This window comes from Epinephelus moara, chromosome 7 (genome assembly GCF_006386435.1).
Source record: "Epinephelus moara isolate mb chromosome 7, YSFRI_EMoa_1.0, whole genome shotgun sequence".
Lineage (NCBI taxonomy): Eukaryota > Metazoa > Chordata > Actinopteri > Perciformes > Serranidae > Epinephelus > Epinephelus moara.
This window is the reverse complement of record NC_065512.1, coordinates 23224959-23244542: the sequence shown is the minus strand read 5'-3', so window position 1 is coordinate 23244542 and position 19584 is coordinate 23224959. Positions and strand designations below refer to the sequence as shown.

Genomic DNA, 19584 nt, shown 5'->3' with positions numbered 1-19584 from the left:
CTCTCTTTTTTTGTTGAATTATATATAAACCATAAAGATACACCAAAAAAAAAAAGAAGAAATACAGTAGACAAACTTGGGTAACACTTTACTTGACGGTATCTACATAAGGGTGACATGACACTGTCATAACTATGACATGACACTGTCATAAACTTGTCATAAACATTATGTACATGTCATAAACATTTATGACTGCTGTCATTAAGTGTCATTTGTTTTTTGTAATGACAAGTTGACATTGTTTGGGTTGTCTTGATTATAACAACTTGACATGAATCAAAGTGACATTACCAGAAGTTGTCTTTGTCATGACAAGTTGACATTAAATTTGTTTAGGATGTCCTTATAATGACAACTTGACATTAACATAAAGACATCTTCTGGTAATGTCATCCTGGTTAATGTCAAGTTGTCATTATAAGGACATCCCAAACAAATTTAATGTCAACTTATCATGACAATGACAACTTATGGTAATGTCACTTTGATTAATGTCAACTTGTCATAATCAAGACAACCCAAACAATGTCAACTTGACATTACAAAAACCGAATGACACTTAATGACAGCAGTCATAAACGTTTGACATGTACATAATGTTCCTGACAGGTTCATGTCATGTCATAGTTATAACAGTGTCATGTCACTTTTAAGTAGATACCTTCAAGTAAAGTGTTGCCCAAAATTGTAAATATCATGGTATGAGTTGCTGAAACTGAAAATGAAAACTAAAACAAAAATCAGTACAATACTGTAGCCAATCCAAGATGGACTGAACTGACTGGATTCAACTAAATGCTTCTCTGAACCCTGACACTATCAGCTGCTTTGTGGTAACTTAACAAGTACACAAGTACTCCCTTTAACTGGCTGAAGAATATATGGTCACTTTGTTATCAACCCACCACCTACACGTCTATAAAGTGTGTAAATATCACCAGTCTTCCTGTTTATTTCATGATTCATGGAGTGACGTATAAGATACTGTGTTTTAAGCCCACAATACAAGAGAAACGTGTGCTGACTCAGTTTGGGTGCTCTGGATTGTCACTTCCTTCTGTCTGTGGGCTGCAAGGATTTGAATCATGTGGGTCACCTGTAAAGTAAAGAGGAAAACTAAATCAAATATTCTGAATGACAACCACACATGAATGAATCCCCCTACAGAAAGATCCTACAACCAATAAAACAGTGTTAGACAGCAACGTTACATTATTCAAATACATCAGCCTCAGGACTCGCAGAGGTGCAACAGTTCGTCACCTAAACCCATTAATACTTCAACAAAATGGAATCATGAGAAGGTATTGCACATTTGAATTGCAATTATCCCCACAATGCAGCAGGTTCAAGATTTACTTCACTCTCCAGACAAAGAGACTGTAAGAGCAGTTTACATCTCCATTCCAGCTCACGTAAGTCACATTATGAAGATCAATGGCCTCATTTTTCTCTGTATCAGAAGAGATACGTCTTCTCGCTCTTGGAAGCTATCTGAGTTGTCAGTATTAAGAGACATATCTACTTGGCAGCTACTCTCAGCTCCCAGGACGTGATGCTGTAATAGCTGTGTCCCAATTTAGGAGATGGATCCTTTGAGTTTTTGGGCATTCCACATCAAAAGTGTACGCTAACATTTTAAAGGCTGACACAGCTGACAAAGATTAAATATCAGTGGTAACCTGAGACATGTTACCATACTAATGAATGGAACATGGCAAATAGTGGACCAGGTTAACAGTATTATATTTACATATAGGTAGTTAACATCTATTGTACTGTAATGTCCTGTGATTAACAATAGATACAGCTGGTATTTATGGGAATGCCAACAAAATGTCACATCCTTCAACACCAGGAGGGAGACAAAGCATTTGTTACCTTGCTGAAGAGTTGCTGTGTGACTTTCTGGTTGTCAATCACGCTTCAAAATACAGAGTTAAAGGGTATTTTAAAACTGGACCCTATTTTTTGTGTTTAAGTGACTAATGGGAACAACATTTTTTAAACCACGTGACCAGACATCACGTGACGCTCCTGATGATGACGACAGACGCAGTTGTCGAAACTTTAAAGGTATGACGAAACAACACTCAAGCCTGTAATAAGAACCATATCAAGCTAAACATTTTTTTAAAATCGGTCCTGTATCAAGCAAGAGCAGCAGCTGGGCTACGATGTCAACACTCAACAGCATGCCATTAAAAGTGCTTGTTTCTGCCCCTGACAGGCTCAGATTGTTATTACAAGTGTCTGACAAGATTATTGAAAGGATCCCTACAGAGATATACCTTTATGCTAAAGAGTGAGATAATTTTTTGTTTAACCAGAAACAGCCCTGAATCACTATTGTCACACCCACCAGACTCCATTTAAATAAATGGTAATTTTATAACTGTAAAATACACTTAACTCAGAGTTACAGAAACAAAATAAAACTTTGTCTTTCCACTGTTATCACAATCACCAACTCTGATTTCATTGAAATAAACCCTTAAATTGCCAAGTTGGGTGGGAAAACATGTTGGCTCTATACACAATAAAATTACTGTTAATTTGAATGGAGTCTGGTGGCTTTAGCGATTGAGATTTGGGGGCTGTTGAACAAAATGGATCTAACACTTTATTCAAACTGTTGTAGCTATTGGTAGAAAAAGTTGTGAGCCTCCAGGGACATGTAGTTCTTGAGGGTGCAAACCCCCTGCGTGATAACAGAAGCACAATGTCAAAACAGGCTAATAGCATTGAGCAACATTAGCGCTGCTATAATGTGTGCATGGAATTGACTAAAACACACTAGTCTACTATATCATAGCATTAATGACTGTGGGGTACTGATAATGTGCTAAGTTTTATTAATCATAGCTATAGTAAATGTACTGTTTTCCCCCTTGCTGTCTCCACCCTCACCACACCCCCTAACTATGACTAAACACTGACTGTATCAATATATCCCACTGTGGAGTTTATGCCCAGTTTCCATTTTTCACCACTTGCAGCGGCTTTTTCATTGGTCTTATTAATAGGATATATTTACCAGTGACTGCTTTCCATTAGTCACAAAGCTAATTGCCTGTGCTTAAAGTGACTGGTGCACAATGGATTGTGGGATACTATATATTAGTTATGTATGCCTGTATGAGCCTTTGGCAGCAACAGGCCTTTTTCAGGATCAAACCCTTGAATAGGGACAGCTAACATGTCAGTAAAAAACTTTATCCGTACTCACTGCATACCTTCATGATGGTTATTGGACATGTCCTCAGTTGGAGACCTTGACGTTCCCGTGTTTTCATCTGCAGAACTGTCCTGCTCTTTTGCTGCAAGAAATTGATCTTTATTTCAAGAAGTGTAGTTTGGAGTATTTTTAACTATAACTGTAAGAAATATAGCTGGATGAAATATCATTTATAGCAGGAATAGGGCAGAAATATCAAACCTCAAAAAACATGAAAAAAATACAAGAACAAAATTGTTATTTATGTGGAACCAGATGGTGTGCCAGATGGAAATGACTGTCACAGACATCATATGATTACCTAAAATGGTTGTGTCAGTCCCTCCATCACCGGTGAGCTCTGCGTCTGAGCAGATGTCACCGAAGATAAAACGGATCTTCTCCTCTGCATGCTGCTCGTTGGAGGAGCCGTGGACCGAGTTGTGCAGGATGTTGGAGGCGAAGCGGGCCCTCAGAGAGTTTGGAGATGTCTCCTTAGCTTGATCAGGGTCTGTGGGGCCCATCATGGCCCTCCACTCCTCCACTGCATTTTCCTTGGTCAGGACGAGCATCAGACACGGCCCTCTGAAACAAACGATGACAGTATGTTAATATAATAAACAGGATTTTAAATGACTTATGAACTTTAACTACTTACTGTCAGTGTATTCAAGGGAGAGCTGTGCATCTGCCCGCCTCATTATTTGTGTTTACTGGTAGTTTTGCAATCAAAGTTCGGCTACCCACTACAGTGTGGTCTTTGTTGCCATGGATATAAATTGAAATTCAGCATGACAAGAGAACATTTTTACACAGAAATTAATCAACAGAATAATGCAATTAAACTGTCAGGAGCCACAATGTGACACTTTCTATTGTTGCAATGAGCAGCCTTTGACTGCACCTTCCCACTTAGGACTAATTTGGTGAATAGCAGATAAAAGATGTCTAGACATCCTGTTTAAAACTGGGACGGATTTCACTCACAAAATGATGTTACGTTGAATTTGTGAAGAATCTTTGTTCCTCTCTCGTCCCTCCATGGTGAACAAATTATTCCAAAATGGAGAAAAATATTGATGAAATTAAATAAATGATGGCTGCATTTAACAACAGCAAAACTATATCAAAACATTCCTTTACAAACTCTCACACTACTCGTGCATTATAATTGATCGCTGCGTCCGAAAACACATACTATGCACTACATACTCAGTATGTGTTTTATTGTTCATCATACTTTTGTGTGAATAAAGAGTAGTGTGTATCTTGTCAGACACACTGAGATGTAATTACTGCGTCACTTCCTGAGAGCCTCTTTGCTAGTTGGAGACGTGTAACCCGTGCCAGTCTCAGCTCTGCCAGAAATTTAAAAGCAATTGTAAAATGTTTATTATGCTTAATAAAGTGAAATCTCATACTTAAATTTAAGCATTATTGATGATACAGAGCTGTCTTGGCTCTATCTAAACATCCGTTTACAAACTTTCACACAAGTGGTGCAGCTTAATCCAAGTCTCATTTATCCAGTCGTATGCACAGTGCTTCACAAACACACGTTTTTTCTTTAAAACTTTAGTATTTAAAACACTTCTGCATACGAGTAGCTCACCTGGGCAAGCGTGTGTGTTTGAACTCTGATTGTGCATATCATTGAGCAGAGTTCAAATGGCTACTTGTCCATGTGTGAGACTGTTTATGCAGAAGTGTTTTAAATAGTAAGGTAGGACGTACTAAGTTCATGGCTGGATAATGAGACTTGTGTGAGAGTTTGTCAACGGATGTTTTGATATAGTTTGGCTTGTCATTAAACATGGCCTCCCTTTGCTCCAATTTATGAAGAATTTTCCCAGTGTTTTAATTGTTTGTGGATGAATGCGAGAAAAATAAAGTTTTCATCATGAATTCAACGCAACAGCATGGTGGTGCAGTGGTTAGCACTGTCGTCTCACAGCAAGAGGGTTCCTGAGTGTGGACTTTGCATGTTCTCCCAGTGTCAGCATGGGTTTTCTCCAGGTTCCCCAACTTCCCACATTTCAAAGCCATGTTGGTTGGGTTAACCGGTGACTCTAAATTGTCCGTAGGTGTGAATATGTGAGTGTGAATGGTTGTCTGTCTCTATGTGTCAGCCCTGTGATAGTCTGTGACCTTTCCAGGGTGTACCCCGCCTCTCGCCCAATGTCAGCTGGGATAGGCTTCAGCCCCCCGGCGACCCCCAACAGGGCAAGCAGTTACGGTAAATGAATTAATTAATGGGGTGAGTAACTGATATACAAATTGTAATTTTGTGAATGAAGTATTCCTTGAAATGTGGCAGCTGTTTCAACTGCATTTCAGTCACTGAATTTTTAGTATCACCATATCAGTGCTCTCTATGTGATTTCATAAAAAATAACTTGCTCCCCTAGAAATCTTGTTTTTTTTCCTAAGCATCAGAAGTTTATCTTCTCACCTGGCTGCAGTGATTTACTGGTGTACTCTGATACCCATGTGACATCACTGCTGTGTGTGGTTACAGGTGCAACAGAGCAAACTTCTGACCACACCCAACAAGTGACACAGGCTTGAAACTTCCAACCAGAGAGGGCAGCAAAACACTGCTTTTCAGCCTGGTATTAAGTTACTCTTTAAATACACTGTAAGAGATAAAGTGGTACCTTAGCTTTATAAATAACCTTGTAAAACATTATACAGTGGTTAGAATATAAATCTACAATTAATGCTAAACCTGAGCTGATGTTGAGGGATAGTGACAGTAAAGGTTTCTCCGGCTGAAGTGCCCAGCTGCACACATCTCTCTGCTCATTGTGTCCAAGCAGTTGCATAACAACCGAGTGAAGGGACTAATCGGAGCGGAAGATAACTCTAAAATCTAGATGTGCGGTGGGACAAAGAGTGAAATTGAGATGGACTTCCTAGCCGCTTGCCTGAGGCTGCCTTGATTTTAAGCAGCTAAGATTACAGTTAAAAGTGCTGTTAAAACTTCCAGCGGCAACAGGAATTAGGGCAGGTCTGCTGTGGTCACTTTGCCCCTCTCCTGTGGCTGTGTTCAGGGATAGACTAACCGACACATGAATTCCACCAGTTGGTTGAAGAAAGGCTTCTCTCTGTGCTCTTTGTAAAACTCCTCAGCCATCTCCTTCGACAGCACCATCTCCTTCAGCTGCGCTACACGGAAACCGCCGCCGCTGATCTCCTCCATAATCTTGTCTATTACAGTCAGAAAACACATTATAAAGATAATATGATTACCTGTACACATTTATATAAACACAGGTACATTTTTATGTTGTTCTGAATGACGACAGAGGACCTTTGTGTTCCTCTAAGGCATCAGGTTTGATCACTGCCAGTGTTTGCTGTTTAGGGAAGAAGAAGTTGATCTCTCGTTCTGCCTCTTCATGGTTTTCACTGCCATGCAGCAGGCCCATAGGCTCATTCTCCACAGCAAACTGGGCCCTTAGACTGAGTGATGAGGGATACAGAAGTCAGTATCACAGGTATGATTAGACTGTTAGGTGCCATCTATATCTAATAGCTAATATTTGATGGTTTATTTTGGGATGAAGTGGTGTAATTTATTGTACTTTCTTTCACTCAGGCTCAGCCTGCCTTGTCTGCTTCTACCTCAGCAAGTGATTGTCTTTATTTTTAAGATTGCCTTTCAAGAAAACACAGAAACTGGAGTGAACTTGGTGCTTTGCAGGCGGAGGGAGACCACAATAAACCTTCATCTCTAAAATGTATCTTTGTCTTATGACTGCACTACTGTCAGAAAAGAAACTGTTATCTAGTACATTTCTCTTCCTGTGTGGCTGCAGAATACCTTTCCTTTCTTTAGAGGTCCAGTGTGTAGGATTTAGGGGCATCTATTGGAAAAAATGGTGTATAATATTCCTAACTATGTTTCTATTAGTTTATAATCACCTGAAACTAAACATTGACGTCTTTTCTTTACCTTAGAATGAGCCGTTTATATATTTACAGAGTGAGGCCAAGTTGTTCTTAAGTAGTTCAGAATGGCAAACCAAACACTGGCTCTAGATAAGGCCATTCATGTTTTCGCATTGGCCACCGTAGTTCTCCTACAAGCTTGGCACACAGGGGAAGTTTAAGTTCTGCAACCTCACCACTAGATGCAAATAAATCCTACATTCTAGACCTTTAATCAAACGGTTGTGTATAATAACCTGAAAAGTTAAAGTGGAAACCCCCCAAGCATTTCCAGGTGTTGGCTCCGCTGTCTCAAAGACAACCTGATCGCTTTACGTCTTCCCCAGAGCCTTCCGCCATTTCCTCTACTGGGGATTGTAACTGCAAAGTACTTCCATTAATACTCTTTTGTAACTTGGGATAGCTACAGATACCTAGCGGGGTAAACAAAAGCAGTATCTTCTTCCTGTTATGGTTGCGTAATGGTTGACGCACTTCCTCGGTGCTGTAAATGGAGCCTTCGTTTTTCCAAGAGATCGTTCCTGTTGCCTAACAGAACTGCACAGTGAAAGCGAGGCTTATAGGGTAACAGTCTAAGCGCAGATGTAACCATTCTATACTCATTACACTGAGAACTCAACATTTAGTTCATAATGATAAGTTAACGCAAAAAAACGTGTCTATGTCCACCTTGAATACCTGACAAGGTAAAAACAAGAGGTCAAATAAAAATGCAGAGTTCTTTCTAACAAGCGGTCAGATAGATCAACAGTGAAAATTCCATCGGTAATAATACCACAGTGACTTCTCTTGGCTCATTTAATTGTGTAAATAAATAGAGCCACACATCACTCACCACTCAGGACTCTCCTCTTTGGCCTTATTAACGTCAGAAGGACCGAGGATGTTCTTCCAGTGATCGACAGCCCCCGTTCTGGCCAATGCCAAAGCTAGCACCGGCCCACTGTAAATATACATGTTTAATGCACATCTGCAGTAACAAACTACTCTTTAGATTTCAGAAGAGCGTGTGTAAGTTACCTGGTCATGTTTTGGAGCAATGCAGGGAAGTAGTCCTGCTCAGCATGTTGGGAGTAAAACTGTCTGACCTGCTCCTCTGTCAACATCACCTCTCTTTGGAGAGCCACGGTGAAGCCTGACTTGTGGATGTGAGCTAAGATCTCCTCTGCGGAACACAATTTACACTCATTTGCCAGTTTATTAGGTACAGCTAGCTAATGCATTTCAAAGTAATGATCCTGCGATAAATCCTACTTTCATGAAAGTTATCTTACACCCTGTGCAAAGGAGTGTACAGCATTTGTTAATGCTAGTTTCAGACCAATGCAGTCGCCACTTTGAGGGCCAGTTTTGCTGCTTAAATGTCCAAATATATCTGCTGCAGTGACATTACCACTCTTATTGCATTGCTCTCAGCAGAAAACCTCTCCAAATTGCTACACCTGACTTTTAAAGGGAGTGAGAGATGACATTCTGAATGACCCAAAACACACCTATGATCAATTAAGGGACTAAATACAACCCCTTGCACCTTACTTTGCACCCAGATTATACGCTGTTTAACTGGCAAAAGTGGAGTTGGACACAGCTTAAATGCACATGCACCATGACCTTTAGACCATGTGCTTTAAAAAAGGCCCATAATGTTTATTTATTGCTTTCTATTAGTCTGCATTAGTTTTAGCTAATGATAATAATTGATAGTTTTGATATAGATAGCCATAGTTTGTTTGTTGTTATCAATTACAAAAAAAATCTGGAACTACACCTGTTCCATTCAACACCTTTTCCATGGGGATCAAGAAGCAGCCCCACCATGTCAGTATGAACCACCTTTGTGTGTGTACTGGTGCCTGTGCATTTGGCATGGGCCCCACCTCTGTTTTCTCTGGCAACGTCAGGCCGGATAAGAGCCAGTGTCCTCTCCACACGCTCTTCCTCCCCATCCTGCTCCGTTACCGAGGCCGTCCTAAAGTTGGGGAAGAAGAAGGCGAGCTCCCTGCTGGCCTGGTCGATGTCCTCACTACCGTGCACTGCGTTGAACAGTGTCTGTGTGCCGTATTGTGCCCGCAAGCTGCAGGAAGCCAGGGGGGAGAAAGGAGAGGAGAGCAGATGGTTGCTCGGCTGGTGTTCCACCAGAGAGAAGCATAATGTTTGGGTGTGTCTGACGGAGCAGGCGAGAATGTGCTGTTCATTCGTTTTCCCAGACTTAATCCTGAGATTGTTTCACACTGTTGCAATCAACTGTGCATGAACAAATCTCAATGCTATAAACAAATGTTCTTTACAAAGACACAGGATCGTAACATATCTTACAGTGGTTATGCTGTTGTTGATGTTTTCACAACTCTTTTTATGGATGTAGCATATGTATAATTTCCAGTAACTGACCTTTCTGGTTTCTCTCTCCTGGCTTCCTCTATGTCTGCTGGGCCAATAAACTCACGCCATGCTGGCACAACGTTAGCTGAGCCCTCAACCTGAGAGAGTACCAGAATATGGGACGGACCACTGGACATATACTGCACCAAGTCCTCAAAGCAAGCCTACAAACCACCATCACATGCACACAGAGACAAGAGCATACACATGTGTTAATGTGACAAACGCATTTTTACATCTTGAATCAGGCCTTACAGTTTCTAGGTGGGAAGAGACTGAAGAAAATTAGTGCAGATATATTATTAAAAGGCAAAAGCAATATATATACTGCATCATTTTACGGACATAATTGCTTCAAATAGCCACCTTTCCCCATATGTTTTGTATTTCTGAATCTCTAATCATTTGGTCTCATCACAAACAGCGCAATAAGCAAAAAAAAAAGGGAAAAAAGCTGCTTACACAGCGGATCTATTTTGAGCCCTGTGCAGAAATGCAGATGGAAGTGTGATGTATTGCAAACTAATTGAAATGATTTTTGCACTGGTCGTGACTGCTCTCCCATTAGGATGTTGACTCATAATTCAAATTGCCCAGACGAACCTCACAAACATACACTGAACCCATCAGCGGTTTGACTAGTGTGCCAATCTCTGCAGTGAGATACAAACACAAGTGTCTCTATCTGTCAAATGTTTTGTCACGTCTGTGTGAGATGTGCCTTTTTGCTGCTATTCCATTCTGTTCTCACCATACCTCTTCTGCTTTGTGCTGGTAAAAATCTCGAGCCTCAGTCTCAGTCAGCGTGCGCTCCTCATGGGCCAGGATCTCAAACCCAACATCTTGGATCTAGCCAGGGGAGTATTGTCAGGATAATGAACTAATGTCAGCAGGAATGCTTGAGACAATCTTGTCTTCTCAGAATGTGAGCAGCATTAGTCTGTGCGCACCTTCATAATGATCTCATTTGCCTTGCCGTGAGCAACAGCATCTGGTTTGATGATGGCAACTGTGTAGGATTTACTGGCAGGAACTACAGGAGAAAAGGACAGGCTGAGTGATGATCAGTAATGCAGATAAAACAGTAAACAGAATCATGATGACGCTGGTAAACAGCAACGGTAATCACAGTAACCACATTACCAGCAATAATGCTAATGACCAAAATAAATTGACCACTAATATGATTATATTGTTTCCACAGTACCAATTATGCTTTCTTCATTTTCAGACTGCTGTGGCGTCTCCTCCTCATCTGCATGCTCATCATCCATCAGACCCTCATCTTTAATCTGACAGACAAATAAAAAACACTGAATCAGTAAACATTGGTGTCGATAAACACTTTAATACATCCTTTCTTTTTTGAGTAAACTACAGCTGCAGCTTTTGATTATTTCAATATTTATTAATCTTCCAGGTATTGTCTTGATAAATCTGAACTTGTTAGTAAACAAAAGTTTTGTTCCAACAGTAAAAAAAAAAAAAAAATCGTTTAAAGGAATATTTCACCCACAAAATGATTATTTGTTTTCCAAGTACTCAGATTACTCAGCCCTGTGAAATTGAATTTGTGAAGGAAACCGTTTTGCTTGAATGCCTCCCTGGTGAACGAAGAATCCAAAAACAGAGAAACTTCTTAATGAATTGGAGTTAAATGGAGTCTGCATTTAAAAACAGAAAAACTATAACAAAACATACATTTACTAACTCTCACACAACTCATGCAGCATTTATCCAGTCACGTCTTCAGCACTTCCCAAACCCTTACCTTTTAAAACAATTCAACCTATGAGTAGTGCGCCTGGGCAAGCGTGTGCACTTGAACTTTGCTAAGCATTGAGTTCAAATGTGTACGCCTGCCCAGGAGCGCTAATCATCCTTGCATAGGACTATTTATGTTAAGTGAGAGTTTGGAAACTGATATTTTTGATAAAATTTTGCTGCTGATGCAGAATCCGGCGACTCTCTAGGCGACGGGACAAGATTTTGGTACTCTAAGTGTTCTGGTTTGTATTCCGAGTAGTACTGACCAAGCACGTTTTAACTGCTGGTAAACAGACTGTGTGGAAAGACGGAACGCATTGTTGAAATGGAATCTCTGAACCTATTGGCTACAGTCTGATGACAAGTTAGCTTTGAATTAGCTTTTATCTACATCCAAATGCAGATATTGACTCATAGAGATTGGCTGAAATGACCAGGCCTTGGTTTGGATATCTGCTGGCTTCACCGGATCAGACTAAAATACTGGTTATCACCCACACAGACTGATGGGTGTTTGACAGATACTGTAGCCGATGGGTTCCAAGATTGGCTGCTGGTAAACGCAGCCCCCTTCTATTTCAATTAATCAAGGATTTCTCAGTTTTTGGATTCTTGGCTGATCTTGAAGGCATGCAAGAAAAACAGTTTTCTTCAAGAATTCAACGTAACGTAAGGGTGAGCAATTGACATATAAATGATCATTTTTTGTGTGTGAAGTATTCCTTTAATAGTGAAGTGCCAAAATTCTGCATCTCGACAAAATGTCACCATAACCCAGAGAAAGGGCCTAACCCCTGCACAAAAAGCAAAAAATACTCACATGTGAGAAGCTGGAACCAGATCATTTTTAGCATTGTGTTTTTCATTTTGCATGAAAAATTACATAAATATGGGGCCCCTGTTCTGATTATATCAGTAAGCAAATGGACTTGGCTGTAACCTAGTTGTGTGCATGATTTATGAGTGTGGTTGTCTGTACAGTATTATGACAGTGTATGGACTATTTCAGCCTGTGCCTGTGATATAGCATATCATGATATGTATCAACAAATATTGGCTTGTCTAGCAACCATTTTTTTCTCCCTTTTCTTTGGTCTGATTGTAAGCTGGTGGGTTTATCATGGAGGGTGGTGTTTGTGTTTTTGTTCATATTTGTTCTAAAAGATCAGGATAAAACGCAAAAAATAATCGCTAATTTTATGCAGATTGACTAATCGATTAATTGACTGCTGTTGGCTGTTTTCACGGGAAGACATTTTAATCACAGGTGTAGATAATACAATTAATGGCTGAGATGGCTGAATTCCACTTAGCTACTTCAGTTCTCTGTCACGTTGTCATTGCTCACAGGGACACTTAAAAAGAACGTCATCGTTAATGGTATTAGTAACACCTGTGCTCTTCCTGCTATGACAAGTCAAAATGTCTGCTGTGCAAAAGGCCATTTCTTTCAGCACTAGAATATAAATATGCATGAACGGATTACTGCACTCTGTATGTGAAAGTGTGTGTATCTTGCTGCTCACCCCTTTGCGTTCACCACCTTGCTCCAGGACCAACTTCTCCTTGGCCAGCTCCTCCACAATCATCCTCTGAAGGAGAGGAGCGTTGGCCCCTCGCAGCACAGCCACCAGCTCCCCACCCTGTTATTCAACACAAAGACCTTTTTTATGTTTTCTGCATTTGTAAAACAAGCAGTGACATACAGAAAGGCTTTGACAGGCGCATGTAAGCAAGACAGAAAAAAAACCCAATGAGTCTGTGACAACATCAAAATAAAAAAGTACAGGCTCAGGAATGAGCACAATTCTGATAAAAGAGAATTAATAATACAAATGAAATAATGGGCAGCATATTGCATCACCACCAGAGAGATCACGACTCCATTCACGGCCCTATTTCCTGGCCTACATCATTACACATCTGAGCATTACAGAATCATGATGAAAGGGAATAAGAAATATAGACAGAAAATAAACAGATAAATATATAAATAACTTGTGAGTGGAAATATTAGGACATCAATAGAATACAAAGGGGGAAAACGGCAAAACACACAGAGCTGATGGCTTATACTGTATGTGCCGTACTATACTGTACAAGCATGCACACAGTAGCCTATATGCTGTACGCACACACACTCACCCCATAGAAGAGGAAGGTGGGCTCGCATTTCCCTCGATACTTTTCCAAAGCATCAATGCTGTCTGCCTCGGCCTGCACCACACACACACACACACACACACACACACACACACACTCAAACACAAATACAAGTTTAGGGCTGCTCCCTCACAAATTTGAATTTAAACTCTTCACATTTTACTTTCACTCAGGGCTTACTGTGGCAAAGTGTAACAGGTCATCACCCAGTTCGTTCTTTATTTTTCGCAGGAGACTGACCACAGCTCGACAGGGGCCACACCACTGCTGATACACATCTACAACTAGAGGAGAGACAGTAATGTGTGAGTGTGTGTGGTGCAAGGCTTCAGTATGCAGTTATCCCAGTGAACACAGTGGGGCAGCAGCATACAATAAATTACTATCACGACGACAGAACTCATTCACACACACTGTTTTTTCAAGTTACAGCTATACAACAGCATTGACAGATGCTTAGTGTTGTGATGCTGTGTGTTCACTTTTAAAGGGACATGACAACAACTTTTACTTTTTATGCTCTTACCTGTTAAACCTTTGGTTGCAAGCATTTCCTCCCACTGCTCTTGGTTTGTCACAGAAGCCTGAGTCAAAAAAGAATATCAAAGTTACATAAAGTTAAGCTTAAAAATCATCATAGAGGACTCTTGTCAACATCACAGACGCCATGTTGTGTGTGTACAACCTGCAGACTCGCTTCTTTCTTCTTCCCTGCCATTTTATATCAAATTAAATACAAATATCTAAAGGTATCTACCTCTATAGCTATCAGACGATATCTAAAGATAAGTTTAATTATCATGAAACGCTAGTGTGTCGAGCTGCTAATCATATCACGTTGTCAATCTCCTCAGACGCTGCTCACGCTTGTTTGGCCGCTCGGTTGCTAGGCAACGGCGCCTTCCGCCTTCCGGAGTCTTCACAGGGATCTAACATCTGATTGAAGCCGCTCAATAAGATAATAAGTTCGTGTTGTCGCTATTAATTAACACCAACGCAGGTCGTATTTCCTAATTGCACCGCAGTTTGATTAGTTTAATAGCACATGGCAGTCACAGTGATCTCAAAGCGGGAGCTACTCTTCTTCTACTATCTTTAAACTGCCCCCCATGGGTCGCTGATAGGATCTATGTCTGCAGCTACAGGAAACAAAACCTTACCTCACTGCTTTACACCCACATTTATGAGAGGCTTCACAGCGATGTGTTATCCAAAGATTATGCTATCAAGGCTGTGCAGTGTTATCATTACAATAAAGGGTGCAGAAACTCCCCCAGTCTGAAAGCAGAAGTACTTGCAATCTGAAGTGCATTAGATTTGTTGGGTGCAGAGAAGCAGAGGTGGAAATAAGTAAATTTGTGCATTTACTGAAGTGCTGTATATAGGTAGGTTTGAGGTAGTCAATACTGCACACTGTCGTCGTCGTCGTCCCCCCCCCCCCGGCTTTTTATTTCAGAAGAGTGCACAATAAGCAGTAATCTCAGTAACAGTATCCCTACCCTCCACCAGAGGTGTAAATATAGACAGTGCAGGCAGTGTGGTTGCACCAGGGACTGTGGGGTGGAGGGGCCTGATTGCCACCTGGAAGCACGCCAGTGTTTGAATTTGAATTTTATTAGCACACAAGATATGACAAAAACAAGTATATAAAAACAAACATGGCAGGGATTGTATAGGAAGGGTAAGAAACCTGGAGGGGCTTATGGTTAATTTAACCTCCCCGTAGAGTTTATAATCTATTCCAATACAAATAATATTTCTCTCTTAAACATGAGAGTATACCAGACAAAACAAGTGGTTATAATAATCATAAATGAAACAGACACATACACTCATCAGCCACTTTAAAAGGTACACCTCTTCAACTGCTTGTTAACACAAGTAGCTCATCAGCCAATCACATCACAGCTGCTCAATGCATTTGGGCATGTAGACATGGTCAAGACGACCTGCTGAAGTTCAAACTGAGCATCAAAATGTGGAAGAAAGGTGATTTAAGTGACTCTGAATGTGGCATGGTTGTTGGTGCCAGATGGGCTGGTCAGAGTATTTCAGAAACTGCTGATCTACTGGGATTTTCACGCACAGCCATCTCTAGGGTTTACAGAGGATGGTCCGATTTTAAAAGGCAAACCCATCTCCATCATGGTTTTCTGTTTTTATAAAATAGTATCTATGACAAAATTATATACTTACTCTACATACACTATATAAACAAACCTATAATTACAAAAACAGTATTTAGATAAAATTAATTTCCTATTTTCATTTGTAGTTTTTGTCATATACAGATATGTAATAATGATTGCTGGGTAATATGTATGTTGATGTTGTCCAATATCAAGTCTCTGTTTAATCATGTAATGAGACAATACGATGCACAGTAGCTAGCAAAATCTCTCAAGACTGACAAGCTGGGAACATCTGCAAGTGGATATAACATAAGAGCGGCAGTAAGATACACTGTTGGTAAAGTATGTGTACACCTGTGTGTGTGTGTGTGTGTGTGTGTGTGTATGTGTGCTTCATAATCATAATAGCGTGCACTGGGGCCCATTGTAACTATACTATAGACATACATTCACATAGATACAAATACAAAAGTAGCAACAAAATTCTAAGCAATAATATAATATGTCCTTAATTCGTGGTGTGCCTGCATGCATTTACAGTAGGCTCACAGCCACACATTATTCAAGTACATTATTAATCACCTCTTGAAGTTTCCGAGCAATAAATAATGGAAACCAGTGGTCTAGAAAAATAAAACCACAGTCATGTTTTTCCTGAGTCAGTCTCTCTCAAGGTAAGAATTGCGATATTTCATCTAAGAACAGGTTGGAGGAGATTCATTTTTTCAAAGAACAAGTATGCATTTCTTTGCGAAGTATGTTATAGTAATTAGCACTCTGCATTTTTAATCAAATTTTAAAATCAGGCGTATCATTTATTAAGTAGAGACATAGGTTTAAATCCAATTCTATTTCCAAAGCTGATTTAGTGAAGAGGTGAATCGAATTTCAGAAATTTTTTAGCAGATCACGTTCCTAATACAGATGAATAAATGTTCCATCTTTAGTTTTGTATCCAGGACAGTTTGGTGAGTTATCTTTGGAAATTGTATGCATCTTTGTAGGAGTGAGTCTAAAACCATCGCTAGATCGTTTCCCAATTATAAGTTGGGAAAATGAACAACTTCCTTTAGATAGAATATTGTAGAACTATATACTATTTCTAATCCACTACAGGGTTGTATTGTACTTTTAATTGCACTACATTTATGCATTCAGTCAATTTATTTGTCACATGAAACCATAAAAACATTGTCAGTGAAATGCAGTCGTTATCAGTTTCGTCAATTTATAGTCGTAGCAATAATAAATAAATGTCAACGTACAGGAAAAGGCAAGGTCATCATTCAGTATCCTTGTGACCTGAGGGGTAGAAGCTCCTCCTGGCCTCTCAGTGCTGGCCTGGTGTAGCTGGTACCTTCTCCAGGGTGAAAAGGCAGTTATCCGGCTGGCTGGGACCTTTAACGATTCTCCTGGCCTTATTTTTGCAGCGTCTGGTGTAAACATCCTTTATGCAGGGTAGAGGAGTACCTATAGAGTGTTCAGCCTAACAAACCAATATGTGCAGGGCCTTGCGGTCCTGTTCAGTGCTGTTTCCATACTAGGCAGAGATGTTTCCTATCAGGAGGCTCTCTGTGGTGGAGAATTTCTCAGTAATTGAGGGGGATACCTGGAATTTCCTCAGGCATCTCAGGTAAAACATTCTCTGCCTTGCTTATCTCACCACTGAGTCAGCATGCAGTGCCTAAGTCAGGCCCTCAGTGATGTGGACACTAAGGTATTTGCAGCTATCCACCCTCTCCACTGAGGACCTAAGGGCGGTGTAATTTCTTAGCTGCTTTTTCCCAAAGTCAACTATTATTTCCTTAGTTCTGCTGACATTCAGGAGTGGATTGCTGTCTTGAGAACAGTGGGTCAGGTTCACTGCTTCCTTCAGGTAGGCCTTTTCATTGTTATCTGTAATTAGGCCCGCCACAGCTGTGTTGTCAGCAAACTTAATGGTGCTGTTGGAGACTTAAGTGGCTACACAGTCATGTGTACAGGAAGTACAGCAGGGGACTCAAAACGCAGCCCTGGGGTGCCCCGGTGTTAAAGATGAGGGTGGAAGAGGAGTGTCTGCCCTCTCTTACCACCGGGGGTCTGCCTGTCAGGAAGTCAAGGATCCACATGCACAGTGAGGTGTTTAATCCCACCTCCTTGACCTTTGTGACGAGCCCGGTTGACAGCTAAAGATTCAATAATTTATTACTGTTTCTATGAAACATTGATTGGAATTATTCTTGGTGTGTGCTTGGGTTAGAGAAAACAAAGCAAATACATATCAGCATAAATATATCAAAAATACACCAGCAAAGTAAATAAAACATCAGCATAAACATATAAAATACTCTAACAGAGTAAAGAAAATACAAGTGTCTGGAGTCTGGTGCATTAAGAAACCCTCTAGGGTAACTGATGATGAGGAGCTCAGGGCCCTCACCGCCTCAGGATATGTGGTGTTATGGAGACGAGTAGTTCTGCTCTTAATACTACACAACCTTTTTCTTAAAGGAAGGGGGACCACAAGTGCTTTTGCTAAATGAAAGAGCTCTCTGACTACTTTAAAACCCATCCTAAACAAATAGGCGTTATAAATTTCGCAGATTCTTGGCAAATCTTGGCCAGTGATGTTTGATGCTGCTTTCACTACATCATTAAGCTCCTTTCTGTCATCGGCTGAGCAGTTTCCACACTGTGATAGAGAATGTGAGAACTTTCTCTGTCACAGCTCTTTAAAAATCACACATCGCTGCCTACTAGTTACTTTTCAGATTAAAATTGGACATACAAAACATTCACTTCTCAAAATATAATGCATTGTCACATGTTAAACTACCCAACAGTATAAAGAAGTTATGAAAACCTCAATCAGCTACAACATTAAACTACAACTTACAGGTAAATGAATTAAGAGTAATGATTGAATTACATAATAATATGAGACTGACAGGGGCGTTTCTGTAAAATGAGTACTTACTACTTATATTTATAGTACATAAATGTTCTTTTACTTAAGTGAAGTTTTTAATGCAGAAATTACTTGTTTTGAGTATATTTATAGTGTGGTACTTCTACTTTTACTGAAATACCCTGAAAAGCAAAATATACAGTAGAGCAGATACTCAACTTGCCTTGGGACCACCTTTGCTAAATGACAGGAGGCCAGGGGCCAGTTCATAAACAAACATAAATAATTAATGTATAAATGATTAGCCTAGACCTCTGCTGCATGTCCGCGGGATCCTCCCACTTTTTTCTTTATAAACAAGATGTATTTCGTTGCTTTTTTATGCACTCTGGCACCTTATTTACATTCAAAGAACAAAAAAATTCCCAGTGTGAATTAAATTCATTTTCACTGTGAATTTGAAAATGGTCAGTGGGCCACATGGCACCCTATCAAGGGCCAGATTTGGCCCTTGATAGGGTACCTCTGCAGTAGAGTTACATTATTGGAAGTGTAGCATCCAGCATTTTAAGGGCTTCACCCATACTAGAGACTAAAGATTAGGTTATCTCAGCCTCGCTGCATCAATTTTGCTCAATTTCATTCTTTATTCTCCTGCAAGCTCCGATACTTAATGGAAGTGCAATGTTAAACCACTTGAGAATCCCTTCAAGCACAGATTTATTTAGGAATGTTTCACACCATGTATCAAAATGAATTTTTGAACAGCCCCCCACAAAGACAGAGCCCTGGCTTCTTCTTTGCTCTTACATTTTTGTAGCTGTAAATACTGATATTTTATTCTCACACCTTACACTCAGCAAAATTCCCTTTTAATTGAAGGCTGTAACCTAAAATGCTACCCAACTTTTTTAGTCTTTGCTCAGCTCTAATCTTTGCCCAGTCTTGACAAAGGATGCATTTGCTTGTCAATTGCTTTGCTCAAGGCCACAACAAATTACCATCACAATCTTGCATTTCTTGACCTACTAAAGACAGCACTATGTTTGTGTGATATATGCTTGTTTGTGTGGCTGCGA

General features: G+C 40.2%; 1 protein-coding gene across 1 annotated transcript; it reads right to left on the bottom strand.

Annotated features, from left to right (window-relative positions):
• Positions 1 to 598: 598 nt before the first annotated feature.
• Positions 599 to 14353, bottom strand: nme9 (NME/NM23 family member 9). The gene is made up of 17 exons (XM_050048840.1): positions 14172 to 14353; positions 14013 to 14070; positions 13667 to 13770; positions 13469 to 13540; positions 12850 to 12966; positions 10764 to 10848; positions 10507 to 10589; positions 10313 to 10405; positions 9566 to 9720; positions 9052 to 9248; positions 8195 to 8339; positions 8010 to 8117; positions 6534 to 6685; positions 6286 to 6430; positions 3543 to 3805; positions 3240 to 3323; positions 599 to 1099 (listed from the first exon to the last, which is right to left on the bottom strand). Exons 1-17 carry the CDS (start codon positions 14202 to 14204, stop codon positions 1029 to 1031), a joined length of 1965 nt encoding a protein of 654 aa, XP_049904797.1. The 5' UTR covers positions 14205 to 14353; the 3' UTR covers positions 599 to 1028.
• Positions 14354 to 19584: the final 5231 nt, after the last annotated feature.